This window comes from Helicoverpa zea, chromosome 21 (genome assembly GCF_022581195.2).
Source record: "Helicoverpa zea isolate HzStark_Cry1AcR chromosome 21, ilHelZeax1.1, whole genome shotgun sequence".
Classification (NCBI taxonomy): domain Eukaryota; kingdom Metazoa; phylum Arthropoda; class Insecta; order Lepidoptera; family Noctuidae; genus Helicoverpa; species Helicoverpa zea.
In genome coordinates, this window is record NC_061472.1 from 1,483,395 (window position 1) to 1,509,309 (window position 25,915).

At 33.8% G+C, this 25,915-nt stretch overlaps 1 protein-coding gene across 2 annotated transcripts in view; it reads left to right on the plus strand.

The window, feature by feature from the left end:
• Positions 1-2,007: 2,007 nt before the first annotated feature.
• Positions 2,008-25,915, plus strand: part of LOC124640977 — a 59,237-nt gene continuing 35,329 nt past the window's right edge. The window contains exon 1 of one of the 2 annotated variants that reach the window (XM_047178974.1): positions 2,008-2,300. In XM_047178974.1, the coding sequence (XP_047034930.1) occupies positions 2,246-2,300 (55 nt within the window). In that variant the 5' untranslated portion in view covers positions 2,008-2,245. The remainder of the gene's footprint in view (positions 2,301-25,915) is intronic. The other variant, XM_047178976.1, reaches the window with a different exon arrangement.

The window sequence follows — 25,915 nt, forward strand, 5'->3', positions numbered from 1 at the left end:
TGTCAGCAGATGTGTTTCATCCTTCTGCATTACATTGCACCATTGCACCTTTTGCACTACTTATATTAAAATAAATATCCTGTATCCAAAAACCGAACACAGTCAACGAAAGTATATGTCCATAAAGAATTTTTGAAATCATCACATATTTATGTAGTTCTTGAAATTAGCGCGTTCAATTCAAACAAAAGAACTTTTGAGCTTTAGGTTTATTGTTTCAATATTTAAGTTATCTTCTACCTTATTGACCATTAAATTAACATCTTTAAGAACGCATGACGTCTCCATGACCAAAAGCTTCATTGAAATCAACGACAAAATGATTAAATGACCCTTCACTAATACTTACAAACCCGACTAACCAGATACTTACTTAAGTAATTCGTTAATTTATGTCAGGTTTGTACGAATTAGTTTCAATGACAAGCCTGCAGGCAGGTCGTCCAATGGCAATGTTAATATCTACGTGACGATCGATTTGTAGCGAAAACTGCAGATTCGCAAAGCCGTGTATTTATTGTAGGCTAGGAGCCGGATTCTGTGTTGTGTTTTTTATTAAACTTGATTAAAGTTCTAAAAGATACCAATAAAGATAATTTATTCTGTGAAAACACGGGTATATGTTTACAAAAATAGAGGTATTTAATATGTTACATAAGGTGGTAAAATAAAATCAGACCCAAACAAATTTTGCCTGCAATTGGCGTAGGTATAATTTTCTTATAAATAGCGAATATTTAAAGCAAAGCGTCACAATAATATAATAACAGTGTTAGCTATTGCTATCTCAAAAATGTTCTAATTTTCTGAGCAATTAAGCAAAGGGACCATCCACTGCTTTTGTATTTAGGTACCTACCTATTTATTTTTAATTGTATTAATCATATCAATCATTTGTTCCCTCAGGCTATTCCTGGACTAAGAATAGCCTGACGAGTTCCACCTAAAGGTTGACTGGTAGAGAACGCCTAAGGCGTTAAGTCCGCCTTTTTTCATTGTTATTTTTTTTTTGTAAAATGTGTGCAAAAAGTATAATAAATAAAATGAGTTATGTGTGTGTTACATTATTCTTAGATTTTATTTAAGTAATTTGAATGAGGATGGTATAGTTTTTTCTCAAGCCCTTAAAGAAGATAGTTGAAATTCTACCATAGCAAATAGTACTTAGACGGTTAGGCTTCAATAGTATTAGTAGGCACTAGGAACCATTTGAATTTTAAGTTTTAAAATTAATGATCTGTTATAATTAAAAGTTCTGCTAGTCAAGCAATAAACCCATGTAATAGTGTTCACCCCGATAGTTCAAGTTCATTTAACTAATAAGTTTAAAGTGCTGACTTTGACATACATAGGTACAGTCATAAACAAGTAATTAAAGCGTAGGTACTTCGTAATAAAATTACATTTCTGTGATTATATGTATAGTGGTAGCTACTGGAAAAGCGGAAGTACCCACTAACACCCTGCTAAGATATGTGGAAGAAAAAAACTTTTTGCCTAAGCAAATTAAAAAAGACGATGCAAAAAATTCAAATATAATATGTATTTTCGAATTCATAATTTCCTTCATTTTTTATCACGAAATCTATTTTCATGCACATACAAAATTATAACGTGCAATTACCTGGTGATGCACCTAATAAAGTTTTTATTGTAAGCAATTTTATTTCAATTAACGCTACATTTAATCGGCGATAGTTTAGTTCTTAACTAATGACATCACGCAAACTGTTACCTCACAGTTACGACGTGATACACAAGAATTTACAGTGTTGTGCTCAAATTAAAATAACTTACACGTAATAATTTGAAAATAACTATAGAAAGTCTGATAACGCAAACTATCCGTACTTACGCTCAACGCCTACAAATTATAACACGATTAAATCAGCACGTCATTCAATTAGAGAACGCGTAACTAATTTAGCAAGTTCTCGATTTGGTAGGGTTATACGGGTCGTTTACTCTGCCGGTTTGCGCACCTGTTTCGAAGCCGGCCATGCGCAGTTAGCGCTTGACTTTCGAACGTGATTCGACGCGCGCTTTTAAAAAAACGATCTGTCAAAAATTGGCGGCATTCACCGTAAATGAAAAATTTTATTTTTCAATCGTGTTTTTGGTGTTAGTGAACAAAATGGGTGTGGAATAAATTGATTGTTTCGTTAAAACTATTTTGCGTTGCGCGTAATGCAGTGAAATTAGTGTTTTGGTGAAAGTGTAAGGATTTGAATTTTAAAAAGTTACAATGAAGTCTACGTTTTTATTTGGCGGATGTCTGCTTTTATTGGCTGTGCTCATAGGTAAGTTTCAATTTAAAACGAATATTTCACATTCTCTCAATGTTTTCTCAATGAATCCCATAGTTTTATTTTTAAAAAAGTTCCAATTATAATGCGGTAGTTACTTACCTTAGTGTAAAGCTTACTTTAAATTAATAAATAAACTCGTACAATTTAATGTTACGGTAAAATTACGACTGTGACCTACATTTCAAAGGTAATCAGCTGTCCGTATAAATTTAACGTACATAAGTACATTATATCGAAATGCGTCATTCCTACGAAGGTTTTAAAATATTATTTAAAAGGCGAAAAGCTTTAAAGTCGCTTGGATAAAAATATGTATGCAATATATTCTTCATCACAGTGGCGTAGCGTGGGTATCTGCCGCCCGGGGCAGTTGTCGATTTTGCCGCCCCTTCCCGTGTTTTTTTTTAACAAGTGTTACTGGCCGTTTGTCATTTTTAACCGACTTCAAAAAAAGGGTTTTTTTTTGTATCGACGTTAAAAATCATCAAATGACCCTTCCCGCTGTGGGTTAGCAGCGGTGAGGGAGTGTCAGACTCTTACTGACTAAAAACCGTCGTGTTCCGTCGAAGGCCTTTTATGTTCCAGAGCCGCGGTAACGCAGGCTAGCGAAGTAGGTAACTATAAGTATATATGGAATTGAAATAATTTAAAAAGCGGGGCTACTTTAAACTGTTTAACAAATTAATTTAATTTACGGGACTAACACTTAAACTAGTTTCCATGGTTGGTTCCATGGCATGTTTCCATTAACTATACCTAAGCGTGAAATTTGGCTTGTATCTAGGTAGGTATTGCTTATAGCATTCAAGTTTATCTAAACCAGTGAGTGGTTCTTAACCTTTTAGTCATGAGGGACCACTTTAACTAAAGTTTGTCTTGCCGGGGACCACCTCATCGGTTTACCTAAATTAGCACTCTGCTAGACGCATGTCGGCAGTTGTGTAGGTAAGCAAAAGCAAATAAAGAAAAACTTGCCTATGTTGTTTCCAAATTCGCGAGCGAAGCGAGCGCGAAATTTTTATCGGACTTAAACCAAATATTACGTAAAATTTAGCCCAAACGTACCTACTTAACTTTTTGTTTGTTGACAGATGCAAAAACAAGGGCGTAGTGTTTTTGAATACGCGAGCGAAGCGAGCGCGAAATTTTTAGCGGACTTAAAACAAAAATTACGTAAAATTTTGCCCAAACGTACTTAACTTTTTGTTTGTTGACAGATGCAAAAATAAGGGCATATCGTTTTTGAATACGCGAGCGAAGTGAGCGCGAAATTTTTAGCGGATTTAAAACAAAAATTACGTAAAATTTAGCCCAAACGTACTTAACGTTTGTTTGTTGACAGATGTAAAATTTAGCGCATACAGTTTCTGAATACTACGCGAGCGAAGCGAGCGCGAAATTTTAATTATTTTTTAGTTAAGACTCAAAACCAAAATTACGTAAAATGTAGTGTTACGTGTGTTTTAAGTACCAAATTTTAACAATAATTAATTTTAAGTTTAAAAAGTTTCAACTTTCTTGTTTAATGTTTTGTTATTGTTAGACAGTTTTATGTAGCGGCGCTCATACTATAAGAACAATTTTTTTTTTTAATTGGCTAAATTTTGCCGCCCCCTAAAAGCTGCCGCCCGGGGAATTTGCCCCCCCTGCCCCCGCCACGCTACGCCACTGCTTCATCATACTTAAATATTTTTTACTGTGTAAGTACAGGTACAGTCAGGCAAAAAAAATGTTTTAAAAAAACAACAGATTTTACTCTCATAATCATCATATCAACCATTTGCCATACACCGCACTGCACGTAGGCCTCCTCCAAGGATCGCCAACCATCCTGGCCTTGAGAAGCCTTCGTCCATCCGCTGCTTAATTTTGACACTTTCTCTTCTCATTTTTTTACATAGACAAAATTAATCTATCAATATCATAGCCAAGCCTATTATTATTTATTATGATAGAGCAGCGAACGTCAAACTATTAAAGGAAATAGGATACCATTACAATTTATTAAATGTTCGGACTTTCTTTTCATTTTCTCTTTTATGATACAGTAAAAGTTTATGGGTGCTTTCAGTCATTCAAGAAACGTCTGAGTCTTAAATACGAAACCAGTATATAATATCACTTATTTTCTTTGCACTCAATGAAATCTACGTAAAAATATAGATGCGCGAAAATGGTTGTCGGATCTGAAAACATATTTCAGTTTTAGACAGCCAATTTATCGAAGAAGGCTGTACTACCTTCCTTTTATCCTGTTGCGCCAAAAAATAGGAGACGCCAAAGGGAGGGATGCTAGTGTCAGATAGGCAGTCGCTCCTTGTAAAGCACTGGTTCTCTGCTGAATCCAGTTAGACTGGAAGCCGACCCCAACATAGTTGGGAAAAGGCTCGGGGGATGATGGAGGGACGCGAGCGAAACTATGGGCAGAAGCTGGTATTTCATAAGCATCCAACCTTACCAAAATCAACTGGAATAGGTAATAACTAGAAGCAAAAACTATTGAGATATCACTACCTTAAAAGAATAAAAAAAACTTCGACAGTCGGAAACAGCAATAAAAGTATCAATAAAAGATATAAGTTAAAATATAAATATGAATAAAAGATAAAAGATATAAGCTGAAAGATATAAGTAGCTGCCAAATATCAAGCTTATCTAACTTCTAACTTCTACAACGCAGTTTACGTTGATAATGAACTTCTCAAAATTACGTAATATTGTTCATGAATAGTTTTTTGTTTTGTTTGTTACGCAAAACGTTTATGTAGGCTTGCTATTAAGATTAGTATCGCATATTTCCTTCGTCGTTTTTCGGCTATTTTGTGTACTTACTTATCTAATATTCTTTAAATGCGGAAAAATATGTAACTAGAAGGTTTTCAAGTTGACCTTTTAATTATCCGACTTTATCAATGCTAATGGGAAGGGTTATGATTTGCAGTTTGGTATAAAAATACTAGTTACTTAAGTACGATAGTAACTTCAATCTTATTTCAATTACTGAACTAGTACACAATAGGGTAGTGTCCAGGGTCGAAATAATGAAATAATATTTAGTCCGCTTTTTAGATAATCAAAAAATATTGGATACGTATTTTTTCTTTTTTTAATTAAACATAAAATGACAAAGATAATACACTTCAAAAATTAGGAGTGGGGGCCTTTTACGTCACAGTGTCCTGAAAATTGTAGCAACTTGTGACGTCACACGCAACTTTAACACGCTATATCTTAACAAGTTCTGATCCAATTTAAAAAAGAAAAAATACGTATCGCTTAATTTTGGACAATCTACAAGACGGACTAATTATTATTTTTTAGGAAACTAGCCTATTCTAGACATTATTACGTCAATTAGAAGAAAAGTTAAGTGGGAAAAAAGTCGTGGTGGCCTAGTGGGTAAAGAACCAACCTCTCGAGTATGTGGGTGTGGGTTCGATTCCAGGTCAGGCAAGTACCAATGCAACTTTTCTAAGTTTGTATGTACTTTCTAAGTATATCTTGGACACCAATGGCTGATAAAAAGGTGAAGGAAAACATCTTGAGGAAACCGGGAACTATAGTCTGAAATCACCAACCCACATTGAGCAAGCGTGGTGATTAATGCTCAATCCTTCTTCTTGTGAGAGGAGGCCTGTGCCCAGCAGTGGGACGATAAAAAGGCTGTAACAGAAACAGAAGAAAAGTTATCTTTCAAAACTATTCATGTTATTACTAAACTATAAGTATAGATTCTTTCCACGATATATAGACAATTACTTAATTTAAAGAAACAATGATGCACAATTAGCCTAACGAATTGGTAATTATTTAGCAGTAAACGCAACGGCCTAATTAGGAATGTGTATTTCGAAATTCTAATACCTACTTAATCGGTTTTTGTGAAATACGACGTTATACCCAAGTTTTTATATGTTGCATACTTAGGTACCTATTTACTTACTATCACTCACTTTCAATTAATTTTGAAAGTAATAGCTAATCATGAATTTAAAAGCAAATGCATCTTTATGTTAAGGAGAAAGGATGACGTGGTTTTTTCCACCTAAAAAATAATAATCCATTAAAAATACTGCATTAATACTTTAAGCCTTATTGTAGAAAAAAACTGACTACGCACAAACTATAGAAAACAGGAAGGAACCATAGTTATTACAAGTAATGAGCCAGCAAGATTTCTAAAGGATGTAGGTATGTACCGCCAAAATACCGATTGAAAAAGAAAGTGCTAACTGTCTATGGTCAAGGAATGATTAATGTGAATCGTTTCGTTTCGGCACGAGGAAGTCTGTTACTGATTTTAACCATGTAATATCTAGATAATTTCCTTTTGTACATTTCTCCTCTTGTAATTGTTATTTTTGAGTCACTTGTTTTCTCACACCTTTTATTTGACCACGGCTACGAGCAAGTAAATTATGAATTTTATAAAGATTTCGTAACACTCTTATTAAAGTAATATATCGAAAAAGAAAGAAAAAATAAAACAATATCTACCTAATTACTTAGCAATAAAATATTCATATCAATATACAATGCGATACCGATGTATCGATATATCGTTAAAATTGTTTTAAAATGCATAACTAGTTGTGATACTTTCCCGACGGAGAAAGTGGTCGCGTTCAAAGTTGTTTGTAATTAACTACCTACCACGAATTTTTGAATCGCTTCCTTATGGGATTTTTTTTAATCAATCTTTTATGCCTGCTTATTTATGCGAGAAGATTGTGGTTTGGAAATCATGCGATTAAACCCATTGATAGGCTATCAAAGAGGACATTAAAAAGTGAACTACCATTTTAATTAAATCATATATGTACATACATATTTATCTATCGAACGCCTTTCATTTTTTGAAACTGATAGCACTCGTGTAGAACTTAAAGAATTTCCGACGGTAAAAACAATAATATTACTTTCATATAAAAGTAATAAAGACATTCTCACCAAACATATTTATTGATAGACAAACACAAAAAGTTTACACTCTTTTAGCACGCCAGTGTTACGCAAAGGTAAAAAAACCCAAACATTCACGGCTGACCACTGGCCAGCGAGTCATGTCAGATAAATTGTAACGTCCAATTGCTTTAGAATATTGATTTTAAGCTACCAATTAAATAAACGAAGAATAAAAGACTAAATTGAAGGAAATTCTTCGGAAAAAGTGTATTTTACAGTTTATGATTCACTACGATTACCAGTTGAGGAGATTGTAAAACACTGGTACTCAGCTGCATCCATTTAGACTGGAAGCCGAGAGCAACATAGTTGCGAAAAGGCTAGGCAGATGATGATGTTACCCAGAAAACAAAGTTTATATTAAATAGATTTAATTGCAATCACCATTTAATGCGACATGACATCATCTGTCGTCTTGAGAAGGAATCGTAGCCCAAGAATGTTACACTCTTGGTGAAAAAAACTCAATTACAATGCACTTCAAGGCCGAAAACCTCATATCATAGCATACCGTTAGTCCTATAGCTCCAATCACCAACAAGAAACCAGCTCATGCGAATGTTTCCAGAACAATCGATGGCACACTAGGTGCCCTTCTTAACGGCACCTGATAGCTGACACAGATAAGTTCAGGTCGATTACAATCCGGTCCCCAGAGATACGATGATCCAATTCTTGAGTGTATGCTTCCGTGATATGGATTTTGAGGTATTCTGAGTTTTAATCAACTTTTCAATCTGGTTGGGTAATGTGATTTATATTTTTAAAGAGTTCAATCCACATAATCTGTATCTAACCGTTGGCATCCAAGGTCGAACAGATGATGTCCTATAATACAAACTTTTGTATTCCTATACTAACTTTTGTATTCTTCCGCACTTCCCAAATCTTTGATACTCATCGTTATATTCTTTATATGTGATGTAATTAACAAAACCGAAACCTACATTAAATGAATCCTCTCGCATAACGTCTCCATAAAACTTCTCTTCCAAATTCCCCAATACCTGTAGCTCTGCTCTAGATCATCTTCCTTAGACACGCGAATACAATCTAAGGTCACGGCCTTACCGGGCCCTCGGGCTAACGGTACAATGCACCAGACATCTGACTATCTGACATAGTTGTGTCAAGTTGATACTTATCTCGTCTGGTTGATCTTCCTGATTGTGTGGTGTTGAAATTGGTAGTGATTGTTTGTTTTGAGGATGAATAGGTACATTATTTTGTAAAGTTTTAGATTTGATTGAACATGATCATTATTTTGGCAAGATTTAAGGGTGTCAAAATATCTTCAGCCTTTTTTCTGGCTACTGAAGAACACTTATGATGAGATAGTTATCTTCAACTAAATTAAACATACGTACTGTATTTGTTTCTCTTTACCTTCTAATATATTTAAAAAAAGCGTGTTAAAAAGCTAAAAGATACACATTATGGTCTCTTCTTACAAGTTACAATTACATTTACCAAACTTTTTAAATCCTGTTCCCAAAAAACGCTCTCAGCTCTTCAGAAAACGGTATTGGCCGTTGCAATAACATTGGAAGTTGGAACCTTAATTCAGATTCTGACATACATACAACCGGTACCTCCGTGGTCAACGCACGAGTCGACTCAGGCTTGAGAGTCTTGCGATCCGTTACTTCATACAAATGCAAAAAAGCAATGAACAAATACAGGTAAAGGTAGACAGATTGAGACTGTCAAATGGTGAATTAATGAATGTTGCGTTCTGCAACAATCATTTACTTATATATTTTTTTATTTGAATTCCAAATACTACTACTTTTATATTGACAGTCTTTTGTAAAAGTAATTCTCTTACTACATCCGCAGCCCGGTCATTTGAAAATTAATCTCCCTCCCGCTGCTCATTTGATTATGTCAAAATACCGAAAAAAGACCTCAAAGTTCAGCATGTGTCCTTACATCGATTAATAAAAATGTAGCGGATTGCAATATGATATTCAGTGTTCACAATCCACGAAAACATGCTAATATTATTCGTGTAATAATTTCAAGACATTCCAAACTTTCAATTTCATTAAATGCATTCATATTTATGCACGTAGCTGTAAAGGTGTTGGATATAAAGATATTAGTAGGTAACGTTTTCACAACCTGGCTGCAATTATGCTTAGAATGCATTGCAGGACTAAAATTAATAGTTTTTACTTATGCAAAGCACGGATAATACGTCCGCTGTCGTTCACGTTCCAAATGATAATGACATCAAATTGTCAATCGACTAGCTACTTCCACCAACAACAACTTTTTTTTTAAGAATTTTGGAAAGATGTCCTCGACATGAACATTATTCTTCCAAATCAGTCTTAAAATCTAGACTAATAAAATTAAAAGGTTTCGTTTAGCATCCAAGGCTGACCACACAGACATTAATTTCGCGTCTTGCGGTTAATTTTTTCGTAACGTATCATGTATGTTATTTAGATAGATCCCCATTATTTTTCATGTGATTTTTTTATTCTCGCTATGGCTGGTCATGGTTGTATGTTGAAATATTCTGTCGTTTGGTTGGTAAACGTTTTAAAATTCTAAGCGTTGCATTGCATTAATGGATGTCTCTGGCATAATAGCTTAGGCTAAGGTTCAAAGACTAATGCTACCCATCACTTGGTGATAGTGAGTTAAGTAACAGTTCAAGCGATAGATTTCAGTGTCTTTTGTAATAAGTAACGTTACAGTAATATCCTAAAATGCATCATTTTACTATACATAACTGAGCAGCTTAGTGCATACATACAGTTCAATAAAATTTATAACGCTCGCTAATTAGGAAACGAGTTAATCAACTGTAAAATTCAGTGTATTGGGTAAATTGGTAAAATCGAATTGGCAAATTCCTTCCTAATACACTTTTGCACTAAAATTGTTTTTATCCTGTTCTTATTAAGACATACCTTATTCAGCATGAATAATTTAGTCATTGGATTAAGGACTCAAATTCATAAAGTCAGTAAAGTTTTTCAAATATGTAAGAACAACAATGGGACCAATTATGTCTGTTTTCAGAAGTTTTTAATTCTACAGCCAAGCGAAGTTCCACTCAACAATTATAAATGCATGTAGGTAAAACCAGTAGTACAGTCAGGGTCATTAATCTGGCTCATTTCTCTATACCCAGTGACGCGTTACGATGTCTACCGTAACATTGCGATAGTTTGCGTGTAACTCGATGCGTTTTATTGATACTCTTGCTTTTTGCTCGACTGTACTTTGTTTAGGTCTGAATTTTACGAGGGAAGTTTAAAAACCTAAGATTATAAACGAGAAAAATCTTTACTGTTGTTTGTTTGTCAATTTCACCTGATGAAAATTGTTCTTTCAGTTGCATCGAATTACCTGCAACATTTTATTGATTTTATAAATTTTATTAATTGTAAATATCAAGGAAAGCTAAATAACACGTTTTACTATCTTGAATAATGAATTAATTAGTATTGCAATTCACCGTCTCTATCTAAAAATAAAAATTGTCACATTGATTTATTTACAATCGAAATAAATAATAAGTAGTTTTCGCCACATTATCTACTTGGAAAACGCGATGCATGACTTTATGTAAGCAATTAAGTATAAATTTATACAACGAAATCGAAATTATAACAACGTCTACCTTTCTCTGTTACATGCGAACCTAGACAATTTCAGTTATTATTTATTTTAAGTTTGGGCTCAGTTAATTTCGCTATAATGTTAGGTATAAGTATTGAGTAGAGAAATCTCTGTTTTTTTTTTAACTAATTCTTACGAGATATAATTATAAAATAATACGAGAACAACCTTAGAAACCTTATAAAATGTATATAAATAAGTATTCAATCACAGAATAAAAACATTAATTTGGCTAGAATTTATGGCATAACAATAGTTTAATCACACTGAGTAAATAGAGACAGTATAATTGGTTCTTAATTGTTTAATTGATATTTATTGATTAGATATGCCTGTTGCCTACTTTATAATAAAAACAATTATTTTGTAACGTATCTATTGGAATTTCGCATGTATAAGACAAAAGTTTAAGAAATTAATTAAGTATGCAGTATTTTTCAAGCTCCTTCCAATGTGTCTACCTATGAATGTGTGTGAAAATAAGATAATATATTTTACAAGATAGGTAGGTACATTTGATGAAAAACAAAACGACTTAAATCAATCAATTCAAAGCTTGTAAACTGTTGAAATATCTAATAACAATGTTTACTAAAATTACTAGCTATATTATTCCTTTGAACCATAGAGTTAGAAATCTTAAATAGGTATATGGCAATCCCATTTGACTTAATGTAGTTCCCTATTAAGTTCATCAGAAAGAATTTTTCAGTATCATGTCTGCTTAGGACTAAGAACCCCTTTATCATAGCACAAGGGTAAGTAAACGGTTTCCATCGTTGGGGTCATACGTCAATTTAACTGCCGAAATAGAGATTGCGTTAACTGCAGTGTATTTACTAGAGATTGTAATGTACCCATAACTTGGGTGTCTAACCTTGTGGCTACGAATACCATTCCGACGTGTATGTTTGCTCACGTGTTTTACTGATTGATAGTTGTATGTTGACCCTTTATGCAATAAAGAGACCTATAAAAATATCGAATTGCTTTGGGTAAGGTCGTCCTGGGTTCTTCTTATCCTTGAGTACATACCGAGAAGTTTTAATTGACCTGTAAAATGTACGTGATAACAAGTTCAGCTTATTCACAAAACTTTGCCACTATGAAGTTAGTCACTTGTGCCTACGCAACAGTAAAAATATTTGTACAAAATCTATTTTACTAATAAGCTAAAAGGACTTAGGTAGGTAGCATGGATGGCCTATTAAGTCATAACCATTAGAATTTAGATTTTTATTTTTTATTCGAGTTTTAAAGATTTTGAATGCTACTAGAAAGAATTAATAACTGCTTTATACTTTTTGTTTTATTTTCCTATTTACGTAATTCAAATTCAAGTCTTTATTTGCGTTCCATATGTAATACAGGTGGTATTTTTATAAAGTTTAAACAATATATTATAAACAATATGGACCCGGTAGGGCACAGCATAAAGATGTAGGAGAGGTTTGCAGTACTTATCATTATTACCTAGTTTAGTTTTATTAAATCTATACTTATTACTAAAAAAAAACTGAAATATATTAACATGTTATATTCTTATCTTATTATGTGTGCGTGAGAGTGTGTATGCACTTGTAAAGTTGTATGTAAAGGCTTTTTTATTTTTTTTTATTCGTTATATTTTGTTTTATATAATTGTTTGTATTGGTGTTTATTATTTTTACGTATCTATGTATACATTTAAATAAAATATATGTATAGACTATCACAACGAAACCAAGTCATAATAAATCTTATTGCCACACTGTCTCACGGATCACAGACCGCATGCGCTATTAAACGAACATTATCGTCTGTAAATCGCGGCCTTGTCTATGAATATCCGATGTCTGTGGTAATAGGAAGCTGAAGGTGTGGTGTTTGTAGTTTAGTGCAATTGATTTGATATGAATAGGAGAAATTAGCTGTTTTCTGTAGTTTCTGGGGAACTTCTTATTGCATCCAAATAAAGAAAGGCCTTTGAGTATGTTATTCTATGTAGACATTATTATTGCTGACACCTACCTATTACTATTGCTCCTATTAACCTACACTAATACATACTTTCACACTTCCATACAAGTTTATTAATATGATGACATAAACGCTTTATAATGCGTCAAACATTAATTTCCATAATTCCGGGGAAAATCATAGAAGTTATTTTACTAAGAAATTCTGGACACAGACAAGTTTAGCCAAAATTCTGTTTATAATACCTATATTAATAGTCCAAAAGCGAAATATTGCATATTTGTTTTAAATAATAACAGGTAAATGTATCGACATAGCCCAAAGGCACGTTTCCTTTTCTACAGTTTATTTATAATTCTAGTTCCAGTACTAACCACTAACAACTACCTTAGAACTACCTGACAGTTAACTATACAATAACTAGGCTTGTTCAGAACAGTAGACGGGTGTGGTTGATAAAATATGCCTTTCTACCGGCTAAAATATAAGTCTGTTATTTGGTATTATTTGTTATTAAAATAGTAGATACTCTAAAAAGCACATACGAAGCGATGAGAATAAAATACTTAGGTACGAGGCAAACCAGTATTTTTTTTTTTAATTTTCTGGAAAGAAAATATAGGACATAGATAAAATTAAGGACATCATAATACTTACTTAGCTGCACAGTTACCTACTGAAGTCTTACTTATCTTACCCATTTTGTAACTCATGCCAGATTACCTACTTCTATAGAAAATCAAACATATTTCTACGTGGTATCTCATAGTATTGAATATAAACAAAGATATTGACAGACGCCATTAATTGCACATAGATACGTACGTGTAGGTAATTACCTAATAGTAATTAGGTACCTATTTACCTACTCTGTGGATTGCCATAGGGCCAATGAAATATGTATTTTTTAACTTGCACAATGATTCTTGCGTGAATTCACAGTTCTTTATCTACACAAATATAAAAAAAAAAAACTGAAAAAAATATTTGTTTGTTGAGAAACTTCGACATTCCATGGCAACTGGCTTAAGATTTTAACTGTCACGTTCCACCCAGTATTACATTGAAATGATATAAATTGGATCATTCGATGGTCAACAAGTTTGGTACTGTTGAAAAATAAACCTTACATATTTATCGTACGAACTCAAGTACTCAGTGACCACAACCTTGTACCAATGAAGGTGTAATTAATTTATTTAAAGTTACTTTACTTGAATTTTTCTATGAATTCTTTTGATTACTTACATCCCGAGTCATAATTATGATTGCACCAAGATCAGCTTGATACTACAGTTAAACTCCTACTATAATCGTTTTATAATAAGTTTCGTTTTAAATGGTAAGTTTCAGATATAGTTAATTGAAAATATTTTAGCATTTACTATATAATTTTTCTAGGTCTATTATTTTTTCTACACATTCAGACGTGATAGATAAGGAAATTCGTTTTATTGCATAATTACTTAATTTATTTTAATACGTTCTTGACCTGCTTATGTTATGTCTTAAGGCCAAGTTTTGCAGGAACATAATATGTCACATTACTCATAGATATATTTTCATCATCATTATCTCAGCCAATGGACGTCCACTGCTGAACATAGGCCTCCCCCTTAGATCTCCACAGATACCTGTTGCAGGCGACCTGCATCCAGCGTCTTTCGGCAACCTTTATGAGGTCGTCTGTCCACCCTGTTGGTGGACGTCCTAGATATATTTTAATTATTTATTGAAACCTACTAAATCTAAATAAAACTTATTTCTTATTTTTCTCACTATACTTAGTAAAATAATTACGTTCCGTGCCACGTAATAGAATGACATAGGAACTTACACATATTCCGGTTTTTGGTGAAAACGCATAAACATCTAGCATAGTTATATATTTAAACCAGTAGTCACTTGTAATGAAAGAGAAACATTGTAATTTAGAAAATTGTATTATTACGTACAACACGAACGAACGAACTCATTATATCTGATGTAAACCAGTTCGTATTTAATCATTGTGTAAGTAATTTAATACTAAAATAATATCAGGTGACGTAACGTAGCATTTTTCAAAGGTTTCCGACAAAAATTAATGATCATGTCTTAATTTTAGAATCTAAAAAGTGCATTGTTATGATTGAAATAGGTATTGTGAAGGTCGGATTTGATTTATTCAGTTTATATGTATACGAATTTACAGTTGGACCATCACCAATGGTTTTGATATATCATGGTAATAATAGACTGATCATGACTTAAGAAAAGACGATTTCGAAGCTCAGATTGCTAGATAGATCAATCTTTGATATGCCTAAGTTACAAACAAAGTTACATAAAAGCTGTTAATATAATCATTACCACAAACATTACACTCACTAGCAACAATAAGTACCCAATCACGCATAACACATACATTTCAGCATTTAGAAACTTACCTAAACATTTAAGCCCACATATTACCTCAGACTCACTGAAATGACCGTTTCGTTACAAAAGTCCGGCCTTCACAAGTTGACACATTATGGATTCTATTGATTTACTCTGCAATGTATTAGGTAAGAATTTCAAAAGGCTATAATCATTTACTTATGGTGAAACTCTTGATTCATTAAGGTTTTAAATGGGGACTAATTAGGCGCTTGTTTGTGATTCGTTGGCAAGGTTAAGGGTCTTAAGTTTATCCACTTGATTGTAAGTGGTTAACACTTATGAAGATTTGCGATATCAAAACATGACATTAAGCCTTCGATAAAAACGTATTTTGATAGAACTTTTTGTTATGATTATTATGAAAGCTTACTGTCACTACCTTGTCACTCTTAGTTGTGCTTGAAGTTTGTTGCAAGCTAAATGTGAAAAGTTGGGTTTAATTGATCCAGGACTCGGTAGAGTTTACCTTACTAGTACTATTTATTATTATATTTACTTATGCAATAATTTACAGCAGAATTTCACTGTTTGTGCTAGGCTAGACAACTAAGTACATATTAAGAAAGAGTTAAACTGCCAAGTCAGGCAAGTTACATAACTTTAAGTCATGGTTATTTATTGGTGACCCATGACTCAGTAATGTCTCTAAGTGAACTGTGACATCTTCACAACTTATTGCTTATTACAGGCAAATTATGAGCTAAATAAAAATGGACCACAAAACCAATGAAAACAAATAATATTATTATTAAGCTAAAGAGTTTGAAAGCGCTTATCCCAAGAGCCACTGTTACGATTTAAAAGAACTTTTTGAGTTTTATATAGGGGGGCGCGGGCGAAACCATGAGTGCAAGCTAGTCTTATAAAGGCACGATTCCACTGACCCCTAACGCTCATGAGACACAAAAACAGCTTGAAATGATTTGCGCCTCGTTCAGGTTAGTCGACAATTGACATTACTATTAACAATAACGGCCTACATGTGCACTATTGTTGTATTTTAAATAGGAACATAAGTAAAACTATTGTTTGCTTTAATAAAACTTATAAGTAACGGCTCGTTGAGAGCAATTGTGAATGACAGACAAGTGTTATTAAAGTTACATAGAGTAGTACAAAAAAGCTTTTTTCATATTAAGTATTTTCATTAACTTAAAGTTATCGTTAAACTTGACTTGTTTACCTTTATTTCTGGAATAGCGTCATAAGTTCTAGAAGGTACCCTTTTAGATTTTAAACTTGAAATATTCAAAAAATCTTATATATTTAATATGTTAACCTTATTGTATTATTTATTTAATAGCTAACTTAATTATATTTTATACAATGTACACACTATACATATATACAAACTTAAACTACTTATCTTTATACAAAACTAAAAATAAAATACTATATACAAAATATATAATAAATAAAATATATATATTTTATATTAGGTATTCATAATTGTAAAATATGTTATAATGGTTAACCTATTTCAATCTCGTAGCGAGTTCGTAGACTTCGTAGCACAGTTGTAGCTAATCGTAGTAAATCTGCGCAAGGAAATTTCGTAGCTGAGAAACTATATATTCTATGTTTCAGTATGAGAATAATGTTATTTATGATATTTGCTTTCGATGTTGTATAAAGATAAGGGTACATAATTCTTCTTTCTTGTCCTTGGACTCAAATCCTAGAATCTTTTGTCCTTGTAACATTACCTAACGTATTTTTTCTGGCATCCCAAACCGGTCCTAGAATTATCATATTTACGGAATACCAATTTCTATTGCACACCACTAAAACACGGTAACGTACAGACTACAAGTGAAAGTCAATGTCAAACATATTAACATACGTCAAATTTGTTTGTTCAACTCAATATGTGATTGTGAAAGTCTTCAAAACGGTAAGAATTCGAGATGTCGTTAAGAGTGCAAATTGACTCAAGGTCGGTAAAGTGTGATTATGATTTTTGACACTTTTGGTGGCGACTGTACCTACTGAGGAGTTCGTTAAAGTTGCTTACCACGTTTTGTTTCTCAATAGTCGTAATGTGTCATCAATAGTGAAAAGTTTGTTATTTACTTGTAAATAAGTTTCGATATATAGATTTGAAATAATATGTCAAGGTATGTTTAACCCTTTCTGTGTTAACGGCTTGTCAGTCAAATAATATATACGTGATTGTTAAGTGCGATATGGCTAAGTATGATATTACTTACGGCTAAATATTTTGAAGTATCTACATACTTCATAATGGATCAGTGATCGAATGATCATTAAATTACAATATAGGTTCATAAAATAAAATCATTATTCATATTATCATTAAATTAAAATATAGGTTGACAGTATTAATTTTCTGCACTTGCTGACGAGTTTACTTTATAAACTTATGAGAGTTATCTTACTATTTCTGTTATTTTTTTCATATATGAAAAACTACGACATACAACATTTATGTCAGGGAATAGTCAGGTATAATTTTATTATCTACTCTATTACAAAAGCTCGCTTACAAATTATCAAAAAAATTACTATTATGTTCAGTGACTAAGTCACAAAAGTATTTTAATGTATGTAATTAAGTACATTTTATTTTAATTACTAACGCTAACGATTATGATTCACAAAATGTAACTTCTTCTCTAATTATTTCTTATTTGTTGCAGGTATGAAGCAGTGCTGAAAAAGTTGAAAAATATTGTGGTAAAGTAACGATATATTCCCACCAGTTTAAAAAAAAAAATCACTTATATTATGCACTATACGAAGGTATTCTACAAGAAAATTAAAAACAATATATTATATGGTATACGTCACTGTTAGTAGTAGCAGCAGTCAAGGAATTTAATTCAGGATTTAAATCTTCTTAGCTTCAATTCAGTAAACACGGATCTATACTTGAATTTATTTTGGGAGAACCAGGGTTAAATGCTTGTTTCTCTTGTGTAGGTACCGTAAAAGTAGTTTCGTACAATGCCTTTCGTTTGACGGTAATACATATTTATAACTGGGTGACCTTTAATGTTTTAACGTTTATAAATCTTGTATAATTTCCGGAGTTTAATTTCGCATGACATCCGTCCATGGACTATCTTAGTAGTGGATATGTCGCAGGGATATGATAAAAACGGGGATTTGATCAATCCCCTAAGGGATTTGATCAAATCACGGAGGATGTTAAAATAACAACACGATTTTATCTTTTCCCTAAACAAATCTAGTGAATTGAACAAATCCCTAAACTGGTTCAGTGAAATGACAAAAAACATGTCAGTTCTTATTTGTGTCGCGCTTGCAAACACTAGGCAAGCCGTAGGTGTCTGACACGCAAGATGCAAAACGAATAGACGTGCCTGTAAGAAAAATAATGTTTTATGTAATTCACGATGCCACAAATCAGCTACATGTCTTAATAAGTGATTATAACAAATAGGCACATCATACGCAACTAAAATATTTTTTAAAGAAAATTTGTAAATTTTTTCAAAAAAAAAATATTGTTCTGAGTAATGGTGATTTTATATATCAATATTTCCTTGTATTGCACACACCTGATTATCATAATTATGTAGGTATATCTTACCCAATAAACCTTTAAAATATCAAAGCAAAATTATTTTTGTCATTTCACTGAACCAGTTTAGGGATTTGTTCAATTCACTAGATTTGTTTAGGGAAAAGATAAAATTGTGTTGTTATTTTAACATCCTCCGTGATTTGATCAAATCCCTTAGGGAATTGATCAAATCCCCGTTTTTCTCATATCCCTGCGACAGATATAGTAATTCTTACTACGATTTCATATAATATTTACTATTTTATATTTATTTAGTATAAATTCTTCAAGAGCTCTTCAGTAGGTAGGTAGATAGGTAGGTAGTTGGTGTAAAATGCGTCCACGATTCCAAGTCCAGTATGCTGCAAACTCTAGTCATATTTCAAGCTATAGTGGTACCGAGGTTTTTGTGCGGTTGACAGCTGTCAATTTTCGAAAGCAAATAGCAATTTTTTGTACTGACTGACAGGACTGCAACAAAACACGGTCCGACCATAAGTTCTATTGATCGACTCAGCGCCATCTTGGACTAGTCCCGGAACGTAGAACTATAAAAACCCACAAGAAATTCCTAATGTATTTTTCCTCGAACAACAAACCAGTTATTACAGAGAAATGTTGTCACAGCACGACAACTAGAGCGGGCGACTGAAATTGTCTGTGAAATTGCCTCTTTATCGATATCGACGCGACATTTTATCGATCAATGCCCGTGACTATTGTCAGGGTTAGTGTTGTTATTTTTCGTTATTTTTTTACAATTCATATTGGTGTTTTTGGTGAGGTATGTGTTGTAATCAAGCTTGTTTGCTTTGTAATTGCGGCGCGAATAAGCAACTCGACCTAGGCATAGTTTGACGCCGGAACGTGTTGGTTTGTTTGAAGAAAAGACGGCTTTATTTAGAGTGTAAAAAATGTGTACTCATGGTTAGTTAACAGTTTTGGAGGCAAACATGAATTTATCCAAACTTTTTATTCGGGCTGAAAATTGTGATATGCGCAGTACTTACCGTTTATCATATGATAATTAGGAGCTCCATCATATTATCCGATGACTATATAGTGAAGAAGAAGTGTGCGTACCTTTTAACGTATGTATTTCATTGAAATATTGACGTCATCTACATCAATACATATCTCCTTTATTTTGATCAAGACCCAAAAACACAGTACCATTTAAAAACCTAATTAAACAGAGTCTTTCCTCAATTCACACTAACACATCAAACAACAGTTTAATGAATATTCATCGAACTATAATTATTATTAATGTGAGATTCTCTCCTGACTACTTTCACCTATTTCACGAACAAAACGCTAGCAAGCATAATGAATAGTTTGTCTTGTTTGTCTGTCTGTTTCTCACGTTTAATAACTGAATGGATGATAGTTAGCGTATTAAGATTGTCGTTAACTGAACATGTGCATTGTATTGTTAGGAGTTAACTGTATATAAGTTATAAGTTAAGTATAGAGGTAAGGAAAGCAAGGTGTTAGGTTATGATGGGTTAATTTGCTACTTTATTATGATAGTGTCTATAACATTGGTTTAATAACCTGTTTGTATTTATAGTTGTATTGAAAGAGAGAATATGATAGTTGTAAGAAATCACTTTGACTGCTCATGGCAAACTAAGAGCAACGCCAGATGACCTATGATTGGTAAAATCTGAATTTTGACACAAAATGTCACATTTTGTTAATTAAGAGGCAAGGGAAGATAAAATATTAAAACGCCTACTATCAAAATGCAGTATTAATACATTCAAGATCAAAGTGGAAAGGTTGCTATTGCGACATCATTGAGAAAGAATTTCAAGATGGGCCTGATAAAGATTTGAGTGCGTATTCAGCTGACATATTAAATATGGTAATAAAATACGATTTCACCAAATATTTCTCTCGTGTCATCGTTTTCAACATCAGACTTCTGTCCTTTTAGCAATTTATTTGTGGTCGGCTCAGTTGTATTGAAATCTTGAAAACCTGTCATCGTGTATATATTTATCATATATTGATATATAGTCGGCATCTTCTTAGCTAAATCCTCTTTCACACGAGTTGCGGAGTTGCTTTCTTGACGTAGGTTTAATCTCACAGAAATTCACATTTACTCCTTTAAATAACTTGCTTCATTCATAAAGATGTTCTTTGAGAAGAGAGAACAACGGGGTTTCCTACAAGAAGGCAGTTAAAGTTAATTAGTATATGCGAAATCATAGACTCCCATCTGCCACTAAGAAACGGGATACCAAAAAATCCGATGAGTACCATGAGTGACCTTAAGTATCGCAGATCTAATCTCTTATCTTATTTGTTATTCCATTAACAAGATACTATTTAAATAAGATCTCCATTAGCTTACTAGAAGACTTAAAACCCCGGTGTAAGCCATGTCCTCATAACCTTTCATCTCAAGTAGGTGCGGTGGTTATTTAGCATTGTTTAAACGGTCTGCATCCTTGATACACCCACTTATATAGTTAATTTGGACTGCATGTCGTAAAAGTGAATTTCAGACTAATATTATTTTGTAAAGGATATTTTGTTAAGTAGCCTTCGGTAGTGCACCGTAGGGTTATTTAGCTTTCTGAATTTATTTTCTTTAGGAAGTGCCTTAACAACACATAGTGAAGCGATGTCAGGCAATAGAAGTCCTCTGTTTGGTTTGATAAAACTACTGTTCTGTTTCTCCTTTCAAGTCCGTGATCTATTTTATACTTGAAAGATTTTAAACGCACGCAGTTTGATGTTTTACACCAGCATTATAATTTGTTATCATTTAGCAATCTTACGCCGACTCTTGCCAAGTATTCATAGGTCTTATATTCTTAAGGTACGTTTTGAATGCTAGCTGCCGAACGCACTGCCGCAATTGCATAAAAAAAAACAATTGATATCTAAGGGCTGGATGTGCTGCTGCCACTCCGATCCAAAACGAATTCATGTAAATACTTACAAACCAGTACAGATACCGGCACGGATATTGGGCTCTCGGCGGAAGAGTGGGGATCGCTTTGCGCACCCGTACGCATAAGGTAATAAGGCAGTAAATCGCTTCTGCGCAGGTGAAGGTCATGGCCCGATATCCGTGCCGATAACTGTAATTAATTAATGGCGTCTACGGCCGATTTCGGCCACGGCGGCTGTTTTCATTTAACGAGATCAGCCAGCCGCGCAGGACATACGTATGTATTATAGTGCACCAGCATTTGCGCATACACAACTGCACTCACTATTCCTTCACTCTTATAGCCCGATGGGACGACAATCCGACACAACCGGAGAGAGGTCACACCAGTAGACAAACCAGTAATGCAGTTGCGGCCGATTCAATTCAGTCGCAGCATGTGCGGTCGGCAGTTGCAGTCGACAGTTGGTATTCAAAGCGTACCTTTATGCTACCACAGCGAGAACATTTATGACTTTTTACCCACTTGTAACACTTATAAGGAAATTACAACGTACGAACATTTCGCCATTGAACGTGGCAACTCCTGCGCACCCGTGAGAACTGAACACTGGCCATGAATAAGATATGAGGAATTAACATAAGTCGTAGGTCGTTCGTGTGCAATGAGTCAAATCTAATTGATAATTGTGTCACTGTTTACTTCATACGGAGATTTTTGAAGGTGGACCCAACCAAACCTGCAAAGTAACTGAGTTATTTTTTAACTAATACCTATCGGGTTTTCCAACTTTCAATTGACGTATGTACATAGATATTTATAAAACTAAAAATACGATAGTAAAAATGAAAATTGTCTAAAAAACAGCAGCCAGAGCCAGAGAGATTCTCCTGGGCACGCTCCCAGTCGACAGTGATAGGCACGAATTTCTTGACGCTGTTTAGTTTTAGCTTTTTCATCTAACTAATAATTATCCAGAAGGCTATCATCAAGTCCAGAGGCTATATCTTTGACTTCTCTGTCATGGTACAGATGATTAATCATTATTGATTTCATTAGTCACACACAATCAATCATAACGCAACCATTCTGCAATGAGCAGTCTTTGTGCAAAGTTTTATTGAATATTGTCTAGATCTTAGTAGTGATGTAGTTGAAGGCACAAAGGTAAAGAACAAACAAAATAAACATTTTGCTAAATAATATAGTTCTTTTGTCCCAATATCTCACGTCGTTGTCAGAATATTAACATCGTACTGCTCTCGTCAACTTAACACTGATGAATACGCATTCAATGCTTGTGACATCCAGGGACGGGGGTGTTACAATGCCAACTTCTAGACTCAGGGCTGTTTGGTGACAGTGCCTAGAACCCGCAAACAGATTTCGGCCCGACCCGTAAATCGAACTCAGATTCCTACATAGGTATGTTCCTGCTTACGTCATTTGGGACCTCTGTAACGTAGTGACTAGATCAAACTTCAGAGTGCAAAGTTATTTGACAATAACTGCTTTTCTACGACCGGTATAGGAACAGTTGGCTCTTAATCTTGCACTGGTTATTGCTTATGCAGCCCACACATTTATCTATCACGTCACCCGGGGCAATATTGGACTCGACCAGCATATTAATAACTTAGACTTGACTTTCTTCACCATTTGAATCTATTATTATAAGCTAATCTTTTATTCCATTATTTGTTAAAGGATGTTATGAAATCGACAACCGTGAAACATGCTTAATTAGGGGATTTAACCATAGATTAATTAATTATGTAATTCTGAAGATTCTTGCTTGTTGATCATTGATATGCAATCGATAAATCTACGTTGTTGTGAAAGGTGATTTATGTTAATAATTTCTTAATACTTGAGACTTGCATTGACTATTAAAAAAATACTGTTTGGCTGTTATGGGTGTTGCGTATTTGTGGTTTTGTTTGCAAGATTAAAACCATAGAAATAACTACATATGTGTCGTAATTGAAAGGCAACTAATCCACCACTGTCGTCAAATAACTTTGCCCCTCTGAACGTATTCATATGCTTCGGCAAGCGCTGAAGTGTTTTAATCGTACATTTAGAATAGCGTGAAGTCTCTAATTCAAATATTCTCAAATTCCAAGTCACTAATAACCGCACATAAAAAAGCAGCTTAACAGAAGTTTAACAAAAAACTAACTAGCTTTCATCATCATCATCATCAGCCTATCGCAGTCCACTGCTGGACATAGGCCTCTCCAAGTGCACGCCACTGAGATCTATTTTCGGCTTCTCGCATCCAGCTCCTGCCAGCCGTCTTGCGCAAGTCATCACTCCACCGTGCCTGAGGACGTCCTACACTACGTTTAACCAGTGGCTATTAAATTAAAAGATCAAGGTCACGATTATTTGAACCCCAAAGATATGAGAGGATTTCGGATAGTACGACTTTCACGACCGAGTGCAGTGAAAGGTCCGTTCAGACTTTATAGGCCAGTGGACTCGCCTACTGATGCAAGATTTTATGCAGTGCTATGTTTAGTGTGAGTACTTATGTAGCTGTTAATATTGTTGGTGTTGCTACACTTTTGCTGGTAACTTTAAATTGAAGGATAGAAGTAATGTATTTGTGGGTTTTGGGTGTTGAATATGAAGAATGAGTATGAAAGTTGTGTAAACAATTGTCTGAAATTTTAATAGTGGCGTGGTCTATTTAGTATTGTTTGTTTATAATTCATTACTTTATGACTATACTCGTATGTAACGATCTGAAAGATTAATCAACATAGATTGGCTTTTTGTTTGCGTAAAAGTACCTATTCTGTAAGGTAATATTTGTCTTGTCTTGCGATATTTCTATAGGTCAGTGCACATATAGTAGTATTACATAAACAGTAATAGAATGAGACATTCCTCTCGTTATACATGATGCATGACGGTATTATTGCCTCTCAGTTGACAAGCTAGATTTGATTCTTTGCGAGTTTGTTGCTTCTCGAGAACAATGTACTTAAAACCACTTCTTAGGTTTTTATGTCATAGATTTCATTATCATCATGATCTGTTATAGGATGTCCACTGCTGAACATGAGCCTAGTCTGTGTTCTACATCCATATGAATCTGCATGGAGGCGTATCTACGATCTTTGTAAAAAATTTTAATCACCTCTTTGGTGGCTATCCCATATTGTATTTGATTGAGATGTGTTCGAGATGAATATGATGTTCATTTGGGTTGGGACAAATCTGTAGAACATTAAGAAAAATATCCTGATATTAGACTACTGGTTTGCTCACAAATCAAGCGCAAAATACATGGAATAAATTAAAACTGAGTTACTAGCGATTACAAAGCCGTTGCTCTAGGAAACATTAGTTAATCAACTTCTTATAGCTGCATAAATTAAATCCAACAGTTTTTGCCTCATCACATTAGCGGTGAACGCGATATTAACTGTATCTTTCACTTGGTGTTCTTTCTAATTCTTCATCACTAAATGCAATATTGTCACGCGAGACACCTGAGCGACGAATTCCATTCTATTTGTCGTTTGTACTGATACATTTTGTTATTTTATGACATATTTTTTGCTCTGTATTGTTAGGTCGGTAAATTAGTTTTTGGTTTTATTGAAAAGCTACTTGTTATCTATACTAATATTATAAAGAGGAAAACTTTGTTTGTTTGTTTGGTTGCAATGAATAGGCTCAAAAACTACTGGGCCGTTTTTTAAAATTCTTTCTCCATTCGAAAGCTACATTATCCACGAGTAACATAGGCTATATTTTATCCCGGTACGGGCAGTTACCACGGGACGCGGGTAAAACCGCGGAAAAACGGCTAGTCTTGTATATGCCTATTAGATCTGGGGATTATAATGTTCCTGTTTTTTTTAAAAAACGAAAGTGGGAATGAAACCAAGACGCTGAACCCGTTTGAGACAACCCTATTGTTATTAAAAGAAATTGTAGTAAAATGTTCTAGTAAATAACACAAAAAGTATGATAGGCACATACTTTTTGAGTTATTTATTTTCTTTTTAATTAGTTAGGATCTATACGGATTGTAGTTCTGCATAAATGGTGCAAGAACTAATGCTCGCACGTTTAACCTCTTGCAAATCATTAAGCGTGCACTGTTAGATGATCGATACCCGTTCTTATGCAGAGGTGCA